General features: G+C 37.7%; 1 protein-coding gene across 1 annotated transcript; it reads right to left on the reverse strand.

Moving 5' to 3' along the window:
- Positions 1-485: 485 nt before the first annotated feature.
- On the reverse strand, positions 486-23,224 carry LOC308422861 (cell surface glycoprotein CD200 receptor 2-like; the record flags this gene model as incomplete). Its single annotated transcript, XM_080919504.1, has 7 exons — positions 486-492; positions 849-954; positions 5,699-5,941; positions 6,056-6,373; positions 11,498-11,611; positions 22,574-22,712; positions 23,150-23,224. The coding sequence occupies 7 exons, from the start codon at positions 23,222-23,224 to the stop codon at positions 486-488; spliced, it is 1,002 nt and encodes a 333-aa protein (XP_080775630.1).
- Positions 23,225-23,260: the final 36 nt, after the last annotated feature.

A 23,260-nucleotide genomic window follows, 5' to 3' on the forward strand; every position in this document is an offset into this window, starting at 1 on the left:
GTATTCAATAATTAATGCAAAAGGCAACTGTCATGTTGCTTGCTAGCAAGTAAGCAAGCAAGGAAAGAAGGCCAGGTAGTGGCAGACTTGAAGGTGTTCCTTGTCATGGTACCTGACAATGCAACATTTATGATCATGTAAAATGAACCTGGAAACAAGAAGTTGGTGAAAGCTATACCTGAGGGACTGAGGTGAAGGAAAAACCACCCAGCACTCTTGTTCATCTTTTGCTAAGCGATTTTCTCCTTTTGCCTGAGAAGGAGGTAAGGAAGAGAGTAGATGAAGAATTCACAGCATATCTGATGGTAGGTACCAAGCTTTTGCCTATATGGTCATACTGCATGACTGCCAAATGTAGAATGAATTCTAACAAACATGAAGACTGCAGGGCCAGGTAATCTGGATTTCAATGAGAATGTCGATCACAAATGACTGTTTTCTGGTACTGTGTCATAGGACTAATGTGCTTCCAGAGATCTGGATATTCATGTTCTAGAAATACACAAAAACAAAAATATTCATAAATCACAATTAAGCAGAAATGAACAGAAGTCAAAAAACTGGGAAACACACACTTATAAAGTTCCTGCAACTTCATTTCTACCAATGAATCTTCAGAGACGGGATCAGGATAAGTTCCTCCTGGATCAGAACTGTAGTGAGACAGAAGCTCTTGCCAGAGTCTGTGGGCACCTGTGCCTGGGCTCCATTGTTCACAAAGCAGTAGAAAGGCTGAGGGAGCACCCATGATTGGACTACATAACATACTTTCCCAGTCCACTGTAAACTCCAGGTTGTGACAATCTTTTCTTCTAATGAGTCATAACATTCTATTTTTCAGTTCCTACCTGAAATAATTTCTCTTCTGGAAGAAAGCAAATCCTACAATGAGAAGAATTATTGCCAGTTTCACATAAAGAACGGTCAGCAAGGAAGGCAGGGTGCTGGTGGTACCTTTGAACACAGGCAGGGTAAATGTCTGGTCAGTTCGGTTATGGTTCTTAACAAGAAATTAAAGGCAAATGACTTTAAAATTATATAAAATAGTTCCAAAGGTTTACAGAATGTCAATTATATCAGTTATAGTTCAGACATAACTCATATTATTTCAGAATCAGTTTAGGAATCAAGTCTAGCTATGGGCTTGATAGGCATTAGCAAACATTTTAACATGAAGAAATGTACACTAAGTACTGTTAATACTTCCCAGTTATATAAGGGAAAACTTCACATGCAAATTTTTGTTCTTATGAAAATATAAATTGCATCATTTCGATCTATTCCTTTTTCTTGCTTCAAGGTCCCCAAAGTACCCTGCCTCCGAATGCTCCTTTCCAAAGTCCGAGCCGTTTTTCTTGAAATTGTTACTGTTTATACATAATATGTAAATAAAATCTTCTGTGCTTATTCAGATTTGCTTGCAGGTACATGATTTCAGGCCTGATATTGGATGACCCCTTGATATTAGATAGCCAATTAGGGGCAATCCCTGGGAGAAGACTGTTTCTCCCACTCTCAGCCCCCTTAAGTAACTGTAGTTCTCTGTCTAAGGCTCAGACCCAGTGAGGTTTCCCCTTCCATATTTGCACATCTATTGTTCAGCTCTTGTTTATGCGGCCATATTATTGAAGTTTCATGGGTGAAGTTTCACCTCCATTTCTAGAAGACACAATCTTCCCACAGATTTTCTTGGTTCTCTGGCTTTTATAATGTTTCTGCCTCCTCTTTGACAATGTTCCCTGAGCATTCATTACATGTAGGCAATTGTGTTGCAAATGGATCCATGGGAGCTAAACATCCTATAATCAGTGTTCGCTTCATTTTGACTGTTTGTGGCTTTTTGTGATAATTTCTGTCACAAATAGAAGTTTCTTTGGTAAGGGTGAAGAGCCACACTTATTGGTGGGTAAAGGGGTATTTAGAAGTTAGATAGGCATTATGCTGATTAAGTGAATAGGTTAACATCAATGACCTCACCAACGCTGAGAAGTTAGCTAGGTCTCTAGTACCAGCCATGATTTTTCTCTTCTTAAATGTGCCTTAAGTATAATTGAGCAGCTATTGGTTGCTGCCAAGATATGATTGCCACTATTATACCTATGGACCAGCCTTGCTTGTCATTGCTGTGGTTCATAAGCTTCACAGCTAGGTAGTACTACTTGTTGCTTCCCCCTTTAGGCAGCTTGTACAGTTGTTTCAGTGACAATGGAAGTTACTCCTCAGGGAGGAGGTCCTTCAGGTCAGATCCAGCTTAGATCCTCTGAGTCATCTATCTGAAGTGCATCTCATGAAAATTTTAGTCTTTTGAAATAGATTATTGCACTATATTTCTTATAACAATTGAGAATTTTACACAAACTATTGTAATCATATTCAGATCTAACTCTTCCTCTAACTCCTGCCAGATCCATACCCCACTTTGTTACCCCACACACTCTGTGTCTTTTCTCTTACTAGCCCACTGGCTTCAGTTTCTGTTGCCCATATCCTCCTAGGTTGGAGTCTACCAGGAGCAATACCCTTAGAGATAACTCTCTCTCTCTCTCTCTCTCTCTCTCTCTCTCTCTCTCTCTCTCTCTGTTCAAGAAACCATTAACTGCCCATAGTTCCTCAATGGCAGGATGGGAACTCATGAGTCCCTTTCTGTTCTGTGTTAGAAGATTGACTGGTAGGGTCTTGTGAGGGTCTTGTACAAAATACTATACAGCTTATGAGCTCAGAGACCCTGTCATGTCCAGAAGCCATTTTTCTCTGATCGTCCCTGATCACTGAATTTTACAATCTTTCTGCTTTTTCTTCCTTGACCAGCTGAGAGTTTCTGCTTTAACCATTCTTCACTGAAAAAATAAAGTTCTCTAAAGAGATAAGAGAATTGCAAACTGATGTAGAGTAATAAAAATTGAGAGGGTGGCTCTATTCTACATCCTTTATGAAGAACAATAGGCTATGATATCTCCATTCATGGGCCCTAGGACATATTTAAAATACCAAGCACTTATTGTCTCCTGTGGCTTTAAATCTAATCAGAAGCAATTAGTAGCCTTTATGTTATCCAGACCATTAGCGCACCCATGGGCATTGTTCATTCATCAGCTGATGGATGTCTAGGCTGTGTCCATGATCTATTAAGACTAGAGCATTTATGAATATATATGAGTATATTATCTCTGTAGTCAGAGTACTTTGGTATATACCTGAAAATGGAAGAGCTTGGGCACTATTTCAAGTTTTCAGAGAAACCAACTGTAACCCTACCAAAAGCAAAGGTTCCCCGCTCCCTACATCCATTAACCTTTATTTTCTTAATATTAGCCATTCTGATGGGATTAAGATTAAAAATCTCAAAGCTGTTCAAATTTGCACTACCCTGATGGCTAAGGATGGTGAACAGTTTTAAAATATTTCTGAGCCAATTGCCTTTCTTTCTTAGAGAACTCTCTATTCAGTTCCATAGGTCCTTTATCAATTTGGTTGTCTGTTTTCCTAGTGCTTATGGTTTCTTGATCCCTTGCATATTATAGATATTAATCCTCTGTCAGATCTGTACATGGCAAAAAATTTCCCAGTCTGTGAGCTGCCTCTTTAGTTATTTAGCAGTTGTCCTTCCCAATACAGAAACCTGTTGATCACATGAAGTCCCATGTAGCTGCTTCTTTTTATTTTCCACTCTACTTCTTGGGTCTCTATCTGCCTCCCAAAAGTATCTCCTATGGCTCAGTCCAGCTTTTGTTGGCCCAACTCTCTTCGGTCTTTACTCAATCTCTTTTCTGCACCGACTGTCTTCTATAACCCTGCTTTCTGACCCTACACTTCTACCACTGGGGCCCTGCCTTTATCCTACTCTAGTCTTACTCCCCTCTATCAGCCTCTGCTGGCCTTTTAAATCTGCTTCTGTTCCCTGAAGTCCAAGAGGTCACACTGAAGGTCATAGGATCAAGTTGGCCTTTTAAATCTGCTTCTGTTCCCTGAAGTCCAAGAGGTAACATTAAAGTCATAGAATCAAGCAGTTCTAAGGGCTAGGCATTCTCAAATGGCCAGTTGGCTAGCAACTGGGCATCCTTTAAAGGGCCAGTCACACAAAAGTAATCACACTATAGTCCCGCTTTCTGAGTTTTTATCTTATTTCCTGAGCAACCAGAGTCCTATTCAGTAAGTCCTTCCTGAGCCTCTGTATTCGGTATACTTGCTGCTTTTTCTTATGGAATTTTAAGTATTACAGATCTAACATCGAGATCTTTGATCCATTTGCAATTTTTGTCCATGCAAAGAAAAGAATCAGGTTTCTACATGTAGGTATCTAATTTGCCAACACCATATATACAGATGCTATCTTTTCTTCACTGAATATTTTTTAGAACCTTTGTGAAACCTCAGGTGGCTACAGATGCATGTACTCATATGCGGGTCCTCAATTCTATAGCATTGATCAGTATGTCCGTATCTGCACTGGTACCATTCTGATTTTGCTGCTTTGCCTGCATAGTACAACTTGAAATTGGGTCAGATGACACTTCCAGGGATGTTTTGTTGTCAGGGTTGTTGTGTATGACTTACAAGCCACCAAATGGTGCTAAGTGAGGATGAGATGCTCTAAAACATATGGAGAATCAGAATGGTCATTCAGCGCTAGCTGCGAGTCAGGGAGAAGTGGGTTTAGAATAGCGCCTTGGTGGCCTAATAGATGGAAGAAGTTAGCAACTGGAAAAAAACAACTAAGAATAAATTAAATACAGATTTTAGAGAGACCCTATCTCAAAAAAATTAAAAATAAAAATATACATATATAATCTTTATTTTCCATCTCCTAAAACATAGCTCCTAAAATAATCACCACCATAATAAAAATATTTTTGATATGCTTATAAAATGACTGCTGTCCAGAACCTCTTAGAGAGCTTCTTAGTTGGGGCTACCACTAGAAAGACTAAATTGTGATTAGAGAGTTGCAATCATCAATACTACCACCATCACTACTACTAAACCTCTTGTGAAGGAAGAATGGCTGGAGACTGAATTAATTACCGATGATCAATGATTAGCCCCCATGACTATGTATTAATATAAATGCTAAATAGTATATTTTGAGGAGCTTCTGTGTGGGGATAACATCAAGGAACGAGGAGCACAGAAATCCTTGAGATGTCATGAAGCTCTATGCTCCTTGCATATAGGGCCCTATGAGTCTCTTCAATTTGTCCGTCTCTGTGTTGCAGTCTTCATAATAAGCCAGTATAGTAAGAGTAAGCAAGGTGCCTTCCTCAGTTCCATGAACCATCCTAACAAATCACTGGACCTGATACATGGATATGGGAAAAATCCTGGATTATGGAAATATGAATTATGAAACATTTATTTATAACTATATATAAGTAAATATAAAACTAAACACATCACTACATAGAGCTGTGTATGTATGGATAAGAAGTGCATATGATTAATGAAAACCTGTTAGTAGTGTCTGAAGTGAGTTTGTTGTCCTAGTTAGTTTTCACTGTGAACTCAATACAGCCTAGAACCAACTGAAAGGTGAGTACACTGTGGTTGGCACTATTCCTTGGGCAGCTAAGATATATAATAGATAAATAGATAGATAGATAGATAGATAGATAGATAGATAGATAGATAGATAGATAGATGGATGGATGGATGGATGGATGGATGGATGGATGAATGGATGGATAGATACATAGATACATACATAGACATGCAGACAGAATCTGGTTGCCAGTCAAATGGGAGACAAAGCAGAACATAGCGTGCCCATTGTTTTGTTCCCAGTGGCACGTGCTTCTGACAGTCACAGTGCTACTACTGTGTGATTCATTCTTAGTGACACAATCTCCATCTGGAGTCCAAGAGATCTGTGCAGCAGGCTTGCTGGCAACTGCCTCACAAACTGCGGTTCTATTTTTCCCTGGAGAGAGGGTTACTTCAGGGGGCACTGCAGAGAGTGAAAGGAAATAAGGATTCAGTCTTCTCACAAATTACAAAGGCATTTGTTTTTATCTAAACTTTGGTGACCTGAAATAGCACAGAATGTGGCATTGTTGCTTACCCAGCACTTGGAGGTCATTTCTCTGTTTGGAAATCCCATCGGGTGTTACTATCTGACATGAGTAATGTCCACCATGCTCAAGGGCCACCGCACTGACCTGGAGGTCAGGACTCTGGTCAAGTGTGGAGGCCCAGGTGCTGCTTCTGTCATCACAGATGTTTTCACAGATCTGCTGCAATTCTGCCCTGTAGGGTACTTTGCAGGAAGGCTGGCCTCTGGGAGGTATTTCCCATAATATAACTGTTGCTCTTTTCGATGGAATAGAAGGGCAGAAGAGCTGAGCATTTGTGCCTATCTGTACAAACACTGTAGTGTTAACTGGGCACACACAGAGAGACAGACAGACAGGCGGGGGAGAGAGAGCTTAATAAAGGATTTGGTATGTTCAACTTACCTATAGTAGATTACATAAAGCTGTACAAAGTATCTTTCATGCTGATAATTGCATTCCAAAACCAGTACAATTAATAAATTACAATCACAAAATATGCATTGTTTTTTAGCAAATTCATATACTTTTTAAAAATAATCATTTCAGATGTTATCCCTTTCCCACAATTCCATCCTCCCTTCCACTCCCATTGCCTTCATGAAGGTGCTGCCTCTCCAACCTCAGCACCTTGGCATTCCCCTACATTGGGAAAACATGCCTTCCCTGGACCAAAAGCCTCTTCTTACATAGATGCCAGACACTGCTATCTTCAGCTACATATGCAACTGGATCAATAGGTCTCTCAATGTTTGCACAAAGGTTGGTGTTTTAGTCAATGGAAGTTTTGGAGGCTTAGGTTGGTTGATAATGTAGTTCTTCCCATGAGGTTGCAACCCCTTTCAGCTCCTTCATTCCTTTCTTTAGCACCTTCATTGGGGTCCCCATGTTCTGTCCCATGGTTAGCTGCAAGCATGTTCAGGTGCATCTATATGACTCTGACATAGTCCCTGAGGAGGCATCTCTATCTAGTTCCTGTCATTAAGTACTTCTTGGCATCAGCTATAGTACTCAGATTTGGTGGCTACTTATGTGGTGGATCCCCGGGTGAGGCAGCTTTTGAATGATCTTTTCTTTTTCCTGTTCCTCTATTTGACCTTGCATATCCTCCCATGAGAGTTTTGTTCTCCCTTCTAAGAAGGACTGAGGTATCCCCCATTTTGGCCTTCCTTCTTTTTGAGCTTCATAATGTCTGCGAATTGTTTCTTGGGTATTCAGAGCATTCTGGGGCTAGTATCCACTTATCAGTGAGTGCATACCATTTGTGTTCTTTTGTGACTGGGTTACCTCACTCAAGATGATAGTCTCTAGTTTTATCCATTTGCCTATAAATTTCATGAAGTTGTTGATTCTTATAGCTGAGTAGTACTCCATTGTGTAAATGTACCACAATTTCTGTATTCATTCCTCTGTTGGAGGACATCTGGGTTCTTTCCAGTTTCTGGCCATTATAAAAAAGCCTGCTATAAACATGATGGAGCATGTGTCCTTGGTATATGTCGAAGCATCTTTGGGGTATAGGTACAGAAGTTGAATAGCTGGGTTTTCAGGTAGTACTAGGTCTAATTTTCTGAGGAACTGTAAGGTTTGTGCCACACCCAAACATGGCGCCGGCTTCCCGCCGAGAACTCAGCAAACAGAGCTGTTGCCCAGCCAAGAGACTTAATGTGCATGTGCCACATACGTCATAGCCCGCTCTCGGGGCATACTATTGAGTTACTGGAGGGCGCACCAATCAGGTAGCGACACGAGTCTCCTAGGCATATATAGCAGTGCATTTCTCCCCCACGTGAGGAGGAGAGGAAGACAGTGGAGGAGAGGAAGATAGTGGAGAGATTGCGGGAGACCCCACGTGGAGGGATGGCGGAGAGATACCACATGGAGAGAAACCCGGTAGGAGAGATTGCGGGAGATCCCGAGTGGACAGAGACTGGACAGAAAGTTTGCATGTGGGGGACTGCGCGTGAGAGGTCGCCCAGATAGTAGAACCCGGTAGGGAGTCCCCAGCTCAGAGAGAAGTTTCCTGCTCAAGAAGTCCCCTGCTCAAAGTGCTGTACAATAAAGGTTATCCGCAGAAGAATCTGTTTGTTTGTTGCATGCCTGGTCCTAGCGGCGGGAAGCGTGGGCGCGTGACAAGGAACCATGAGATTGATTTCTAGAGTGGTTGTACCATCTTACAACCCCAGCAAGAGTGGAGGAGTGTTCCTCTTTCTCCATATCCTTGCAAGCATCTGCTGTCACCTGAGTTTTGATCTTAGCCATTCTAACTGATGTGAGGTGAAATTCTTATTTGTTTTGATTTGGATTTCCCTGATGACTAGGGATGTTAAGCCATTTGATAATCCTCAGTTGAGAATTCTTAGTTTAACTCTGTACTCCATTTTTAACAGTATTATTTGATTCTCTAGGGTCTAGCTTCTTGAGTTCTTTGTATATATTGGATACTAGACCTCTATCAGATGTAGGATTGGTAAAGATTCTTTCCCAATCTGTTGACTATAGTTTTGTCTTCTTGAAACTGTCCTTAGACTTACAGAAGCTTTGCAATTTTATGAAGTCCCAATTGTCAATACTTAATCTTGGAGCATAAGCTATTGGTGTTCTGTTCAAGAAATTCTCCCCATGCCTATGTGTTCTAAGCTCTTTTCCACTTTCTCTTCTAAGAGTTTCAGTGTACCTAGTTTTATGTGGATATCTTTGATCCACTTGCACTTGAGTTTTGTACAAGGAGATAAGAAAGGATTGATTTGCATTCTTCTGCATGCTGTCAGTTGAACCAACATCATTTGTTGAAGAGGCTGTCCTTTATCCATTGACTGTTTTTAGCTCCTTTGTCAAAGATCAAGTGACCATAGGTTTGTGGATTTGTTTCTGTGTCTTCCATTCTGTTCCATTGATCTACCTGCCTATCTCTGTACCAATACTATACAGTTTTTAATCACAATTGCTTTGTGATATAGCTTGAGGTCAGAGATGGTGAGTCCCCCTGAAGATTTTTATTGTTGAAAATACATTTTGCTATTCTAGGTTTTTGTTATTTCAGATGAATTTGAAAATTGCTCTTTCTAACTCTATGAAGAATTGAGTTGGAATTTTAATGGGGATTGCATTGAATCTGTAGATTGCCTTAGGCAAGATGGCCATTTTTACTATGTTGATCCTTCCAATCTATGAGCATGAGAGATCTTTCCATATTCTGAGGTCTTCTTCAATTTTCTTCTTCAGAGACTTGAAGTTCTCATCATACAGATCATTCATTTGCTTGGTTAGGGTCACCCCAAAGTATTTTATATTCTTTGTGACTATTGTGAAGGGTGTCATTTCTCTAATTTCTTTCTCAGAATTAGACAAAGACTGTTTATCCTTTGAGTAGAGGAAGGCTGTTGATTTATTTGACTTAATTTTATATCCAGTCACTTTGCTGAAGTTGTTTATCAGCTATAAAAGTTCTCTGGTGAAATTTTTGAGGCCACTTAAGTATACTATCATATCATCTGCAAATAGTGATTGTTTTTGGTTAGAAGGCTTTTGATGACTGCTTCTATTTCTTTAGCAGTTATGGGACAGTTTAGATGGTTTATCTGATCCTGATTTAACTTTGGTATCTGGTATCTGTCTAGAAAATTGTCCATTTCCTCTAGGTTATCCAGTTTTGTTGAATATAGGCTTTAGTAGTAGGATGTGATGACTTCTTGAATTTTCTCAGTTTCTGTTGTTATGTCTCCCTTTTCATTTCTGATTTTGTTGATTTGGATACTCTCTCTGTGCCCTCTAGTTAGTCTGGCTAAGGGTGTATCAATCTCGATGATTTTCTCAAAGAACCAGCTCCTGGTTTTGTTGATTCTTTGTATAGTTCTTTTTGTTTCTTTTTGGTTAATTTCAGCTCTGAGTTTGATTATTTCTACTCCTCTTAGGTATATCTGCTTCTTTTTGTTCTAGAGTTTTCAGCTGTGCTGTCAAGCTGCTAGTGTATGCTCTCTCCAGTTCCTTTTTGGAGTCACTCAGAGCTATAAATTTTCCTCTTAGTACTGCTTTCATTACATTCCATAAGTTTGAATATCTTGTGCTTTCATTTTTATTAAATTCTAAAAAGTCATTAATTTCTATCTTTATTTTTTCTTTGACCAAGTTATCATTTAGTCATTAAAAGTAATTCATGGCTCTTACATTAAGCTAGTTAAAAATGTATATGTTTATTTTTTTATTTATGGATTACTAAGTTAGTAGGATCAATTGAATTTAAATATTATAGCTTCCCCAGCTACATCATCTCAGGAAAAAATCAGTAGAAATAAAAGATAGTTAGAAATATTTACTTTCAAAACTAATAATAATCAATAGAAATAGAAGATGCTTAGAAATGCTTAGTTCCTGTGAAAAGTATGAATATTTGCAAAAACATGAAAATTTCATAACGTTTCCTTCCTTCTTTTCTCCCTTCCTTTCTTCTTTCCTATTAGATAAATGTAAACTCATAAGCTATAAGTTTTGCCCATACACTTTGTTTCTATATTTATCAGAATTAATTACACAGGTTAACCACTGTGGTCTCCATTAACAGTTTAAGTTAAACTACAGAATCTACATTATTTTCCACCTTAGAACCTCATGCCTCCTGTACATTGGCAAAAGGTACTGACTGACAAGTGTTTGCTGTTTATTCTACCAAGCATCTCTTTCTACTAATCTGTGACAAATATAGGTATCAGAATGACCTCACTGTAACATAATCATAAACAATTATATATATATATATATATAAAGGAACATAGAAACATATTGCAAGAATAAGTCTTGGCTTTCCCATAATCTCTCTCTTCCTTTGTTGTATTGCTTACCTCCTCTGGCCACACATTTTATGGCCAAATAAAGACCATGTAAACAGATAAAAAATAAGTTGGAACTTTATCACAGACCAAAGAGAAAATTAAATTCAGTTTAGTGGTTATAATGGGAATGGTTTCATAGGCTCCTATATTTGAATGCTTAATCACAAGGGAGTAAAACTGTTTGAACAGATTAGAAGAATAAGACAGTGTAAATTTCTTGTACTGAATGTGGCCTTGTAAGAGGAAGTATGTCACTAGGGGTGGACTTTGAGGTTTCCAAAATTCATATAAGTGTCACCATTTCCCCACCCTGATGTAATGGACTACACTTCTGAAACTGTAAGCCAGCCCTCAGTTAAATGCTTTCTTTTATAAAAGTTAGCTTGGTCCCAGTGTCCCTTCACAATAATAGAACAGTAACTAAGATAGCCATGATCTTTCCATCACTTCAGGTTGTCACAGGCTTAGAGGCAAACAAGGATGTGCCTTGTCTGGGAAACAGTTAACAGACTTATTATTCAGGACCTATCACAACAAAGTACTTGGACCACTGAATGCTTCTACTAAGCAAAAGGCTGGAATGCTGCAGCCAGTACATTAGCTACTTTTCTATCCAAGACTCACTCTCCACCTCCATGGTAATGTCCTTTAACTCGAGGAAGATGTTATCATCTGACCAAGGAAATGAACCATCATCCTGTGTCATCTGCTTCTGTCCATTAATTGAACAACTTGAATCTAGAAAATATTTTAAAAGGAGAAGATCTATTTTTATACAGAGTAAAAACCTTCTTTCTCAACAGTCTTATTCAACACAATAAATAATAAGTTAACCAAGACTAAAACTAGTCACCAAAAATTATTGTAAGACATGTGATATTATGACATCTAATAAATAGTATTTTACAAGGGACCCCTTCCCTTTCACCTTATCCTAACCACTTCCACAGGCATGCTCTTAGTCAGTGTGAGCATCTTTGTGTAAGCTGATCTTATAAAATTTCTCCAAATACCACACTCTAATAATTTTGTTTGATCATGTGGTTGGCATCTTATGTAGACAATGTGGAGGCTTTTCAATAAATTTAGACTCACAATTAAAAATGGTTCAACTACTATCTCTCTTCCTCCTTTATTTTTCCTACTTTGTAACAAAGGAACAAAAAATAAAGCAATCAAAGGAAAACCTAAAATTATACTTTATGTCTACTTGATTTTCTAGTTCCATAGCTCCAGATTTCTGCTGGCAACTACATCTTGACTTCTTTGAAATACTTAAAAAGTGAATTGCCTTAATCTATGCATTCTGGCATTATTTTTGTTTTTTATGATCTTTCCAGTTACAACCTATTTAATCTTTATCCTAGGAAAACAGTGAAGTCATGGCCTCTGTTATTTTAGGGGACATGATTCTGCCACAGGAGTTCACTTTTTTTTTTCCTTGAAAAATTGGGAAACCACTCCTCTTCCATTTTCAGAAGTGTGAGTGTGAAGGAAGACAAATTTCAAAATCTATGCTAACAATGAACAAAAGGTGGATACTTGTACCAACTGTAGATGGAGAAAATTTGAGATCAAGTAAAGATATTAAGGGTAAAAATGGGCACTGTATAAAGTTGTACCATCAATTCTCCTTGAAAAACAAACCCCAATTCTTAGCTTGTAGGTACCTTACAGAAGAGAATCTAGATGAAAAAGCAAAAACTTGTTGGAAATTGCTGGAAGATATAGGCAAATAAATATACTCTATATTCAGAGATTTCAGGATCCCTCCATCAGAAAGGAAGAAACCAACAATATTTACAAAATCATGCAAGGCATAGTTGAACATAATGACTGTTACAAACTCAGTGTAATTTATACCTCCACTAATTGACGTCTAATAGTAGAAGAGTACATTTTTTTCTAAGCTCAAATGGAGCTTTCATGAAGATAGACTATATCCTAAGGCATAAGACACATTACATTTTTTATAATTTTATTTTATGTATATGGGTATATCACCTATATGTATCTATGTCCATCACTTATGTGCCTGCTGCCCTCATAAGCCCCAATAGGACATTAGATCTCCTGGAACTGGAGTTACAAATAATTGTGAGCCACCAAGTGGGTTCTGGGATTCAACCCAAATCCTCTGAAAGAACAGCCAATGCTCTTAACCACTGTTAACCACATATCTATCTCTCTGACCCAACATAGTAACAAATTTTAAAGGATAGAATCATAACATGCCTGCTTCTCGGCTATACAGAAGTTAAACTAGAAATCAGTAGTAATAAATGGACCCCACAAGTATCTAGAGATGATGCCATATTTTTTAAAATAACAATTTAGTGAAAAATAAAGTTTTAAGAAAAAATTTAAAATATCTTAAACTAATTAAAAATAGAAAGTTATCGAACCATATAGAATACGAAAAGCAGTACTTAGAGAAAAAGTTTTAGAATTGGTTGCTTGTATGAGGGAAGAAAATTTATCTAAAATCAATCATTTAAATTCCAATATCAGGACATTAGGGAAAAAGAGCAAAAGAAGAAGAAAAGAAGAGGAGGAAGGAAGAGGTGGGAGGAGGAGGGAGAGGGAGAGGGAGGGGGTGGGAGAAGGTGGGGATGAGAAGAAGAAAAAGAAGAAATTTACAGCAAAATCAGTGAATACGAGAGAATATAGAAAATAAATAAAGCTAAAGCCAATGCCTTACAGAGATCAGTAAATGCATACATACATATATTAAACAATTTTAAAGTCAGATTAATTTCATGTAACACTTCTCTGCTTTCTTAATTGATGAAAATGGGCTGTTAATGGTGCATTTGATCTCACACTCTTTATCTTATACATCTTGAAGTAGAAGGACATAGCTGTTATTTTTGTATTTGAGGAAAAGTCGGTTTGCTTTTACACTGATTAGTCTGCTTAGGAGCTACGGTTCTGGTGGGCCAGAGCTAAGGCAGAGAACTCTCACACCTTAGCTGGTGGGCTCCGCCATCCTGTCCTTATAAGGATTATTTCAGATTCTGCTTTTTCCTCCCCCCACCTGTAATTTCCTACACTTTTACTTCAAATGCTTTAAGAAAAACTCCATCATCTATGGCACCATGGCACAAACTGGCCTGCATCCAGACCACGGTGTCCCCTTTCCCTTGTAGTGGAGGAGGACTGCCCTCTCAGGGCCTCTGTTTTACACTGGATCCAGATGCTTCCCTTCTCAGTGCTCTCTTTCTCTCTCTCTCTCTCCCTCCCTCTCTATCTCTCTCTCCCCTCCCTCCCTCTCTATCTCTCTCTCTCCCTCCCTCCCTCTCTTTCTCTCTCTAATACAAATCAACTGTAAAGATGAAGCAAGCAAGAAATCTAGGAATGCATTTCTTTTCAGTATGATTACTAAACAGTCTCTAATCTTCAAATTCATGATAATGACCAATAGAATAATCTCTTTAATGAAATATTTTTGAAAATGTGTTTATCAAGAATAATTAGCTTTAAAGTAAATGGTAGAGTGCTAAAGTGGTCCTATTAACCTGCAAAAAGGTGTATGCCTGGAAATGCAAGAATCAAAAGAGATAGATAAATGCTTAAGTGATTCTATAACTAGCATTTCCTTCTGTCATGTTTTAGAGACAGTTACACATCACTTTACAGATACCTACCACTCCTTTTAACTGCTGCTTACTGCCCTGTAATATGCATGAACTGTGTCTTTTTAAGTCAGGTTTTCATTCATCAATTTTCTATTGCTATGAGAAAATACCTAAGAAAACCATCTGAAAAGGTCTGTGGTCACAGAAGCTTCTGTTCATGTTGGACCTGTAGTGGGCAGTTTATAAGACAGAGCAGCATGATGTACCTTATGAGAGCTGGGGGACAAAGAATGCAGGGAAGGCTGGGGTCCCGATATCACTTCCGGGAAATATGCTGATGACTTAAATTCCCTCTGTTAGTGTTCCCCCTCCTGCTTCTTAAACATGATGCCTTTGGGGGTAATTAAGACCCTCAATTGTAAGACCTTCATTACTGACTAAAAGAAGCTCATTTAAAATATTTTACTCTTATGTGTGAATACTATATATATATATATATATATATATATATATATGTATGTATGTATGTATGTATGTATGTATGTATGTATCCCATAACTGTGTGTATAGGTATTTTAAACTTAATTACAGATATACCCATTAATTAGATATATACATACAGGATATATGTTTAAACCTACAGCATCATCAGATTAGCTTTCAAGATTCGGGTACCAGCTTGTACTTTCACCAGGGCACTCATTCCCCTATTCCTTCACAAACATTTAATAATAAATATTTCAGCATTGAACAAAATCTCCATTCTGCTTACATTTATATTGCTCTGCAATATGGAAAAACAAAAAAACCCAGAGTAGCTAAAGCAATTCTGTACAATATAAGAAAATCTGGAAGTTTCACCCTCCCTGACTTCAAGTTATACTATAGAGCAATAGCAGTAAAAAAAATTGCATGATGTTGGTATAGAAAAAGACAGGTTGATCAATGGAATCGAATTAGAAACCCAGACATAAATCCATACACCTATGGACACTTGATTTGTGACAAAGAATCCAGAAGCATACAGTAAAAAAGAAGAAAGCATTGTTAACAATGGTGCTGGCCTAACTGGATATGTACATATAAAAGAATGCAAATTGATTCATATTTATCATCCTGCACAAAACTCAAGTCCAAGTGCATCAAAGACCTTAACATAAAATTGGATATACTATTTCTAATAGGAGAGAAAGTGGGGAGTAGTCTTTAACAAATCTGTACAGGAGACAATGTCCTGAACAGAACCCCAAATAGCTCAGGCAATAATATCACAACTAATATATGTTACCTCATAAAACTAAAAATCTTCTGTACGGCAAAGGTTATACCGTTAATAAGACAAAATAGCAGTGCACAGATTGGGATAAGGTCTTCAACAATTCTAAATTCCTCAGAGGGCTAATATCCAAACTACATGAAGAACTCAAGAAGTTAGACACAAGTAAATAAAATAACCCAATTTAAAAATGGGATACAGAGGTAAACAGAATTCTCAACAAAGGAGTCTCTGGTTGCTGAGAACCAGTTAAATAAATGTTCAACATCTTTGTCATCCTGAAAGAGCAAATCAAAATGATTCTGAGATTCCACCTTATACACATCAAAATGACTAAGATAAAACAAAAATACTCAAAGTATAGCACATTCTGGTGAAGATGTAGAGCAATGGGAACGTGTTCCTCCATTGCTGATAGGAATGAAAACTTGTACAACCACTCTCAAAATCAATTTGGCAGGTTCTTGAGAATTGTGAATAGCTCCACACCAAGACCCAGCTATACCCCTCCTGGGCATATACCCAAAAGATGCTCCACCATCCCTTAAAGACACTTGCTCAAATATGTACATACCAGCTTTATTCATAATATTCAGAAACTGGAATCAACACTGATGCCTTTCAACTGAAAAAATGGATGAAGAAAAATGTGGTTTATTTACACAATGGCGTACTACTCAGCTATTAAAAACAAGGGCATCATGAAATTACCAGGCTAATGGATGGAACTGAAAATATCCTGAATGAGGTAATCCAGACCCAAAGGACATGCCTGGTATGTGCTCACTTATAAGTGGATATTAGCTGTGAAGTACAGGGTAACATGTTACAATCCACAGAACCAAAGAAGCCAAAACACAAGGAGACCTCTAGAGAGGATGCTTGAATCTCACTCAAAAGGGTGAGATAAAACATATATTTGAGGTGGGTGGAGGGAGGGAACTTGATGGGAGAGAGGATGTAGATGGAAACAGGGTGGGGGATAAGGTATAGGGAAAGCAGGGGAAAGAGAATGAAATAGGCAGCTGGCAGGGGGAGGGAGCCACCTCTAGGTGATGTCAGAGACCCAGGACAGAGGAGACCTCAGGGAATCTATAGAGGTGACTCTAGCTGAGACTTCTAGTAGTGGAAGATATGGACCCTTAAGTAACCACCCCCTGTAGCCACTCAGGACTTCAACTGGAGGAAAGGACAGCAACCCACCCACAAAATCTTCAACCAAAAATGTGTCCTGCCTGCAAGATGTGCAGAGACAAAGATGAAGCAGAGACTGGGGAAATAGTCAAACAATGACTGGCCCAACTTGAGACTCATCTCATTGGCAAGAATCAATTTCTAAAGTGCCTTTGAGTGTTTTGTTCTCCCTTCTAAGAAGACTGGGGCATCCACATTCTGACCTTCTTCTTTTTAAGCTTCAAAAGGTCTTTTAATTGTTTCTTGGGTATTCAGAGCTTTGGGGGGCTAATATCCCCTTATCAATGAGTGCATTTCATGTGTGTTATTTTGTGACTGAGATACCTCACTCAGGATGAGAGTCTCTAGTCCCATCCATTTGCCTGAGAATTTTATAGTCATTGTTTGTAATAACTGAGTAGTAATCCATTGTGTAAATGTGCCACAATTTCTGTATCAATTCCTCTGTTGAAAAACATTTCGATTCTTTCCAGCTTCTGGCTATTATAAATAAGGCTGCTATAAAGATGGTGGATCATGTGCCCTTGTTATATGCTGGATCATTTTTTAGGTATATGGCCAAGATTGGAAGACCTGGGTCTTCAGGTAACTATGTCCAATTTTCTGAGGAATCTCCAGACTGCTTTCCAGAGTGGTTGTACCAGCTTGCAACCCCACCAACAATGAAGAAGTGTTGCTCTTTCTCCTCATCCTAACCAGCATCTGCTGTAACCTGAGTTTCTTATCTTAGACATTATGACTGGTGTGAGGTGGATTCTCAGGATTTTTTTTTTTTTTTATGTGAATTTCCCTGATGAACAATTGATCTGTAATACAGCTTGAGGTTAGGGACAGAGATTACTCCAGGAGTTATTTTATTGTTGAGAATAGTTTTCAGTGTCCTGGGTTTTTTGTTATTCCAAATGAATTTGCAAATTGCTTTTTCCAACTCTATGAAGAATTGAATTTGACTTTTGATGGACATTACATTAAATCTGTAGATTGCTTTCGGAAAGATGGTCATTTTTACTATGTTGATCTTTCCAATCCATGAGCATGGGAGATCTTTCTATCTTCTAAAAACTTCTTCAATTTCCTTTTTTAGAAACCTGAAGTTTTTGTCATACAGATCTTCCACTTGCTTGGTTAGGGTTACACCAAGGTATTTCATATTGTTTGTGACAACTGTAAAGGGTGTTGTTTCTCTAATTTTTTCTCAGCCTGTTTATCCTTTGAGTAGAGGAAGGCTACTGATTCGTTTGAGATAATTTTATATCTAGCCACTTTGCTGAAGGTGTTTATTAGCTGTAGTTCTCTGATGGGATTTTTCGAACCACTTAAATATACGATCATATCATCTACAAATAGTGATATTTTGACTTTTTGCTTTCCAATTTGTATCCCTTTGACTTCCTTTTGCTGTCTGATTGCTCTGGCCAGGACTTCCTGTACTATATTGAATAGGTAATGGGAGAGTGGGCAGCCTTCTCTAGTCCCTGATTTTAGTGGAATTGCTTCAAGTTCTTTCTAACCATTTAGTTTAATGGTGGCTACTATGTCTAGACATGGCCCTTGAACACATGATCTTTCCATGACTTTTAACATATAGGGGTGTTGAATTTTGTCAAATGCTTTCTCAGCATCTAGTGAGATGACTATGTGGTTTTTTTTTTTTTTTTTTTTTTGAGTTTGTTTATATGGTCGATTACGTTAATGGATTTCTATATATTAAACCATCCCTGCATCCCAGAGATGAAGTCTACTTGATCATGGTGAATGATAGATTTGATGTGTTCTTGAATTTGGTTTGCAAGAATTTTATTGATTATTTTTGCATAAATGTTCATGAGAGAAATTAGTCTGAAGTTCTCTTTAGTTGTCGTTAGGCTTAAGTATGAGCGTAATTGTAGCTTCAATGTATGAGTTGGATAGTGTTCCTTCCGCTTCTATTTTATGGAAGAGTTTGGAGAGTATTTGTATTAGGTCTTCTATGAAGGTCTGATAGAATTCTACACTAAACGTCTGAGCCTGGGTCTAGAAAATTGTTCATTTCCTCTAGATTTTCTAGTTTTGAAGATTATAGGCTTTTTGTAGTAAAATCTGATGATTTCTTGACTTTCCTCAGTTTCTGTTGTTATGTTTCCCCTTTCATTTCTGATTTTGTTAATTTGGATATTCTCTCTGTGCCCTCTAGTTAGTCTGGCTAAGGGTTTATCGATCTTGTTGATTTTTTTCAAAGAACCAGCTCCTGGTTTTATTGATTCTTTGTATTGTTCCTTTTGTTTCTATTTGGTTTATTTAATTTTAATTTAATTTAATTTATTAAGTTTAATTTAATTTCAGCTCTGAGTTTATTTCCTGCCATCTACTCTTCTAGGGTGTATCTACTTCTTTTTTGCATAAAACTATATGAATATATTTTTGCCAGTACTTGATTTTTTTAAGGTTTGCTAGCATGCATTGAAATCTTACTAGTTACAATGATATGTTGATTATCTGCCTCTTTTATTGAGATAAAGAACTCTGCTATCAAGATAATGTAATTACTGCCAACATGCCCTACTTCCTACTATCAATGATTTAATAATAAGGCAAAAACAGACTTGTCTAAATACTTAATAATAAACTCCATGAGCTAGTAAAAATACTTATAGTATGTGGCTGATGCATGTTCCAGCTAAGCCATCCTTCCCTTTTTTAAAGGGGTCTACTTGTACTTTATAATGACCATGTGATTTCTCAGACCACTAGTATAAGCCATTTTAACATTATGGATACCCCTAGTTTGATGGTTGATTTAAAGTACTGAGTTATTTTGCATACCTTCAATATCAATAAATTCTCCTAACCTTGTTGGACTAGAAAACAAGTCTGCCTGCCATTGCAGCTGATATCCATTGTCTATTCTCATGAGAGGCTAAAGATTGGGAAGCATTTTCTTTCTTTCCTTCATTCTTTCTTTCATCCCATATCAGATGCAACACTGCTTATTTAAACCCAAATAGATGTGTACTGTAATCTATGTTGTTCCTGAATTCATATATTGATTTTTTTTCAAGACAGAGTTAGCTCTGATTGTCCTGGAACTCTAGCTCTCTAGACCAAGCTAGTAAGATCCAACTACCTTTGCCTCCAAAGTTATAGGATAAAAGGCATGAGCCACACTGCCACAGCCATATGTTAAAATCTTCACTCTCAAAAAATTAATAGTATTAGGAAGAAAGCATTAGAAAATTGATTATATCATAACGGTGGACCCTCTTGGAGAGAGAGACAGAGACAGACTCTTGAGACATCCTTCGCCACCAGAATCATAATAAACTGTTTTTCATTTGTAATAACTAGGGATATTCTATGAAAACAGTCCCAGTAGATTAAGAAAAATTCACACATATTATCTTTATTCTCCACTGATGTTATGACAGCAATAGAATTCATAGAGTCTCAGTAAAATTACATGGAGTTACATAAGGAACATGTGTGAAGATACACCTGAGAGTATGAAAGATGATTCTCTCATTCTTTATTGAGATCTCCTGAATATCTTTAAGGGAAGAATAAGAATAAACAATAACATTTGCACGAGTTGAACCCAAACAAATTTTATGATAGTAAACCTTCTAATTGACCAACTAACTATTGGTTTCCATTAGAATTAAGCTCGACTATGTGGAAAGTAAAACCCAAAGCAGCAGAGGTATGAAAAACATAGTTTATTATTTATCATATTGAAACAACAGATAATAGATGGTCTACAGCTACTGGGGCAAATTCTATGGTTATCTGGCTCAAATCCTTCTTAGTTCCTTTTTCCCACTTCAATTACGAACCACCATATTCAGTGCCATCCATGGTTCAGGTTAGCTCCTGGACCTCCAAGCACCATACCATTGCTGCAGTTCCATGGATAACTTAGATAGATAAAGAAACCCCTTCCTTTTCTTTAGGGTGTTGTCCTAAAAATATTACACATCTCATTTGCCAAGGTAAATTATCAGGGCCAGATGCAAGATAAGTTGAAATAGGCTAATATCTACATCTATCTTTACAAATTTTGAGATATGTTATTGAGCAATGTGTTAATTACTTACTGCCACAAATGTGCCATATGATAAGCAATCAGAGAAAATGCATGGCAATGTCTAATCTGTCAGCGACCATCATAGAACAAGCTAATAACTAGCAGGTGATCTTCCTGAGATGAGTCTGCATTGGATTAATAAGTAATATACTATAGATTTGCTTCTATATGCAAGGCCTGGGACAAAATCAGTCTAGGAAAGATTCCTGCTATTAATATGCTTTTCCTCTTATAAGTAAGCATATATAACATTCAGTAAGTATCAACCCACCCTTTTGAGCAGATCTCTGCTGAACAACAAAGATATACTGTCTTGCAGTGATGCTGTATAGACAAATAGATGACTTCTTAATTCTTAATGATGATCCGATAAGAATTCCTAAAATTGTATTAGTATTTATTATGCTCTTTTATAGAGGAACTGGTATTAGGTTCTTTCTGATAGGAAACTGCAATGAGAACTCTACCAGTCTCCCACGTGTCACCAGTTAATTGCTTCTAATAGTAATCGGGCTTTCTGCTACTCAGAGCACATTCCAAGAGGTTGTTAAAACCATTAACCAAAGATCATAAAAAGGGAAGTATTGATTTATTATAGGTTCTAGAGCAGAAGATAAAATGTTGGCTGGCTTATCTATATAGAACTTCACTAGTAACTTGGTTTTTACCTCTCCATAAACCTGTGGAACTGTGAGAGGTGATGGTTGTTTAGGCAGATAATTATTCCTACTGGATACACATGCAAACATCCTCTGCTGTAAACTTATTTAAGATTTTAATTTATGTGTAAACTTGCAATAAACTTTTTACCATGTGATCATATATTCTGGAAGATGTATAAGTGCTGAGGACAAAGATAGGTGTGTGAATTTTTTCTTGTCCCACTTAGGATCATTCCTCTTTCTCCCTGTTCACCCCATACAGTCCTCTACTTTCCATAGTCACCTGCTGACTAGAAACTGCTCTGAGAACAGGGTCATAAAATAAAACAGTTATCTTAGAGCAACACACTTTTATTGACTTTTCTGGCACTATCTACTAAATTAGAATATGGCATAAGCTGAATTAACCTTTTAATTACTATCAGCTGCTACCACCCTGGTATCATCTAGTATTACAAATTCATTTTCTCCATAGACTCTTAAAAAATAAAATAGTCCAAATCATTTGCCACTTTACCTAAGATATAATTCTTTTAACTAAAAACATATTCTTATTATAGGAATACTATGTGTATCCAGTGAAGGCAAGGTCTCTGTTTACAGCTGTTACAGTTCAGCCGTATCTTACATTTACCCTGCCTGATTCATCCCACCTTCTATAAGGCAAAATGCAGACACCACAGGGAATTTAGACTCTATGGCTTTACACAGTAAGGAGAGTCTCAGTAATACCCCCATAACATGGGCAGTACCTTCTCTGGGATCAACTTTTAACTTCTCCTAAAGTACAGATACTGCTAAAGAAAAAAAAATAAATCTTAACAATGTATTCAATGGTTGATGCAAAAGGCAACTGTCATGTTACTTGCTACCAAGTAAGGAAAGAAGGCCAGGTAGTGGCACACTTGAAGGTGTTGCTTGTCATGGTACCTGACAATGCAACATTTGTGATCATGTAAATGAACCTGGGAACAAGAAGTTGGTGAAAGCTATACCTGAGGGACTGAGGTGAAGGAAAAACCACCCAGCACTCTCGTTCATCTTTTGCTAAGCCATTTTCTCCTTTGGCCTGAGAAGGGGGGAAAGGAGAGAGTAGATGAAGAATTCACGGCATATCTGATGGTAGGTACCAAGCTTTTGTCTATATGGTCATACTGCATGACTGCCAAATGTAGAATGAATTCTAACAAACATGAAGACAGCAGGGCCAGGTAATCTGGATTTCAATGAGAAAGTTGATCACAAATGGATGTTTTCTGGTACTGTGTCATCAGACTAATGGGCTTCTAAAGATCTGGATATTCATGTTCTAGAAATATACAAAACAAAACAAAAATAAACCCAAATTATGTATGTCACAGTTAAGCCAGAATAAATAGAAGCATGCAGAAATTAAGAAACTTATAAACAAACACTTGTAATGTTTCAGCAACTTCATTTCTGCTATGGAATTCTCAACAATAGGTCCCTCCTAGGTCAGAACTGTAGCAAGGCAGAGTCTCTCACCAGAGCTGTGAGCATCTGTGCCTGGGGTCTGTGGTTCACAAAGGCTTGATGCAGAAGGGCTGAGGGACCATCCATGGCAGGGACACATAACATATTTTCCCAGCCCACTGT

Source organism: Micromys minutus, assembly GCF_963924665.1.
Source record: "Micromys minutus genome assembly, chromosome: 7".
In the NCBI taxonomy this organism is placed as follows: Eukaryota; Metazoa; Chordata; class Mammalia; order Rodentia; family Muridae; genus Micromys; species Micromys minutus.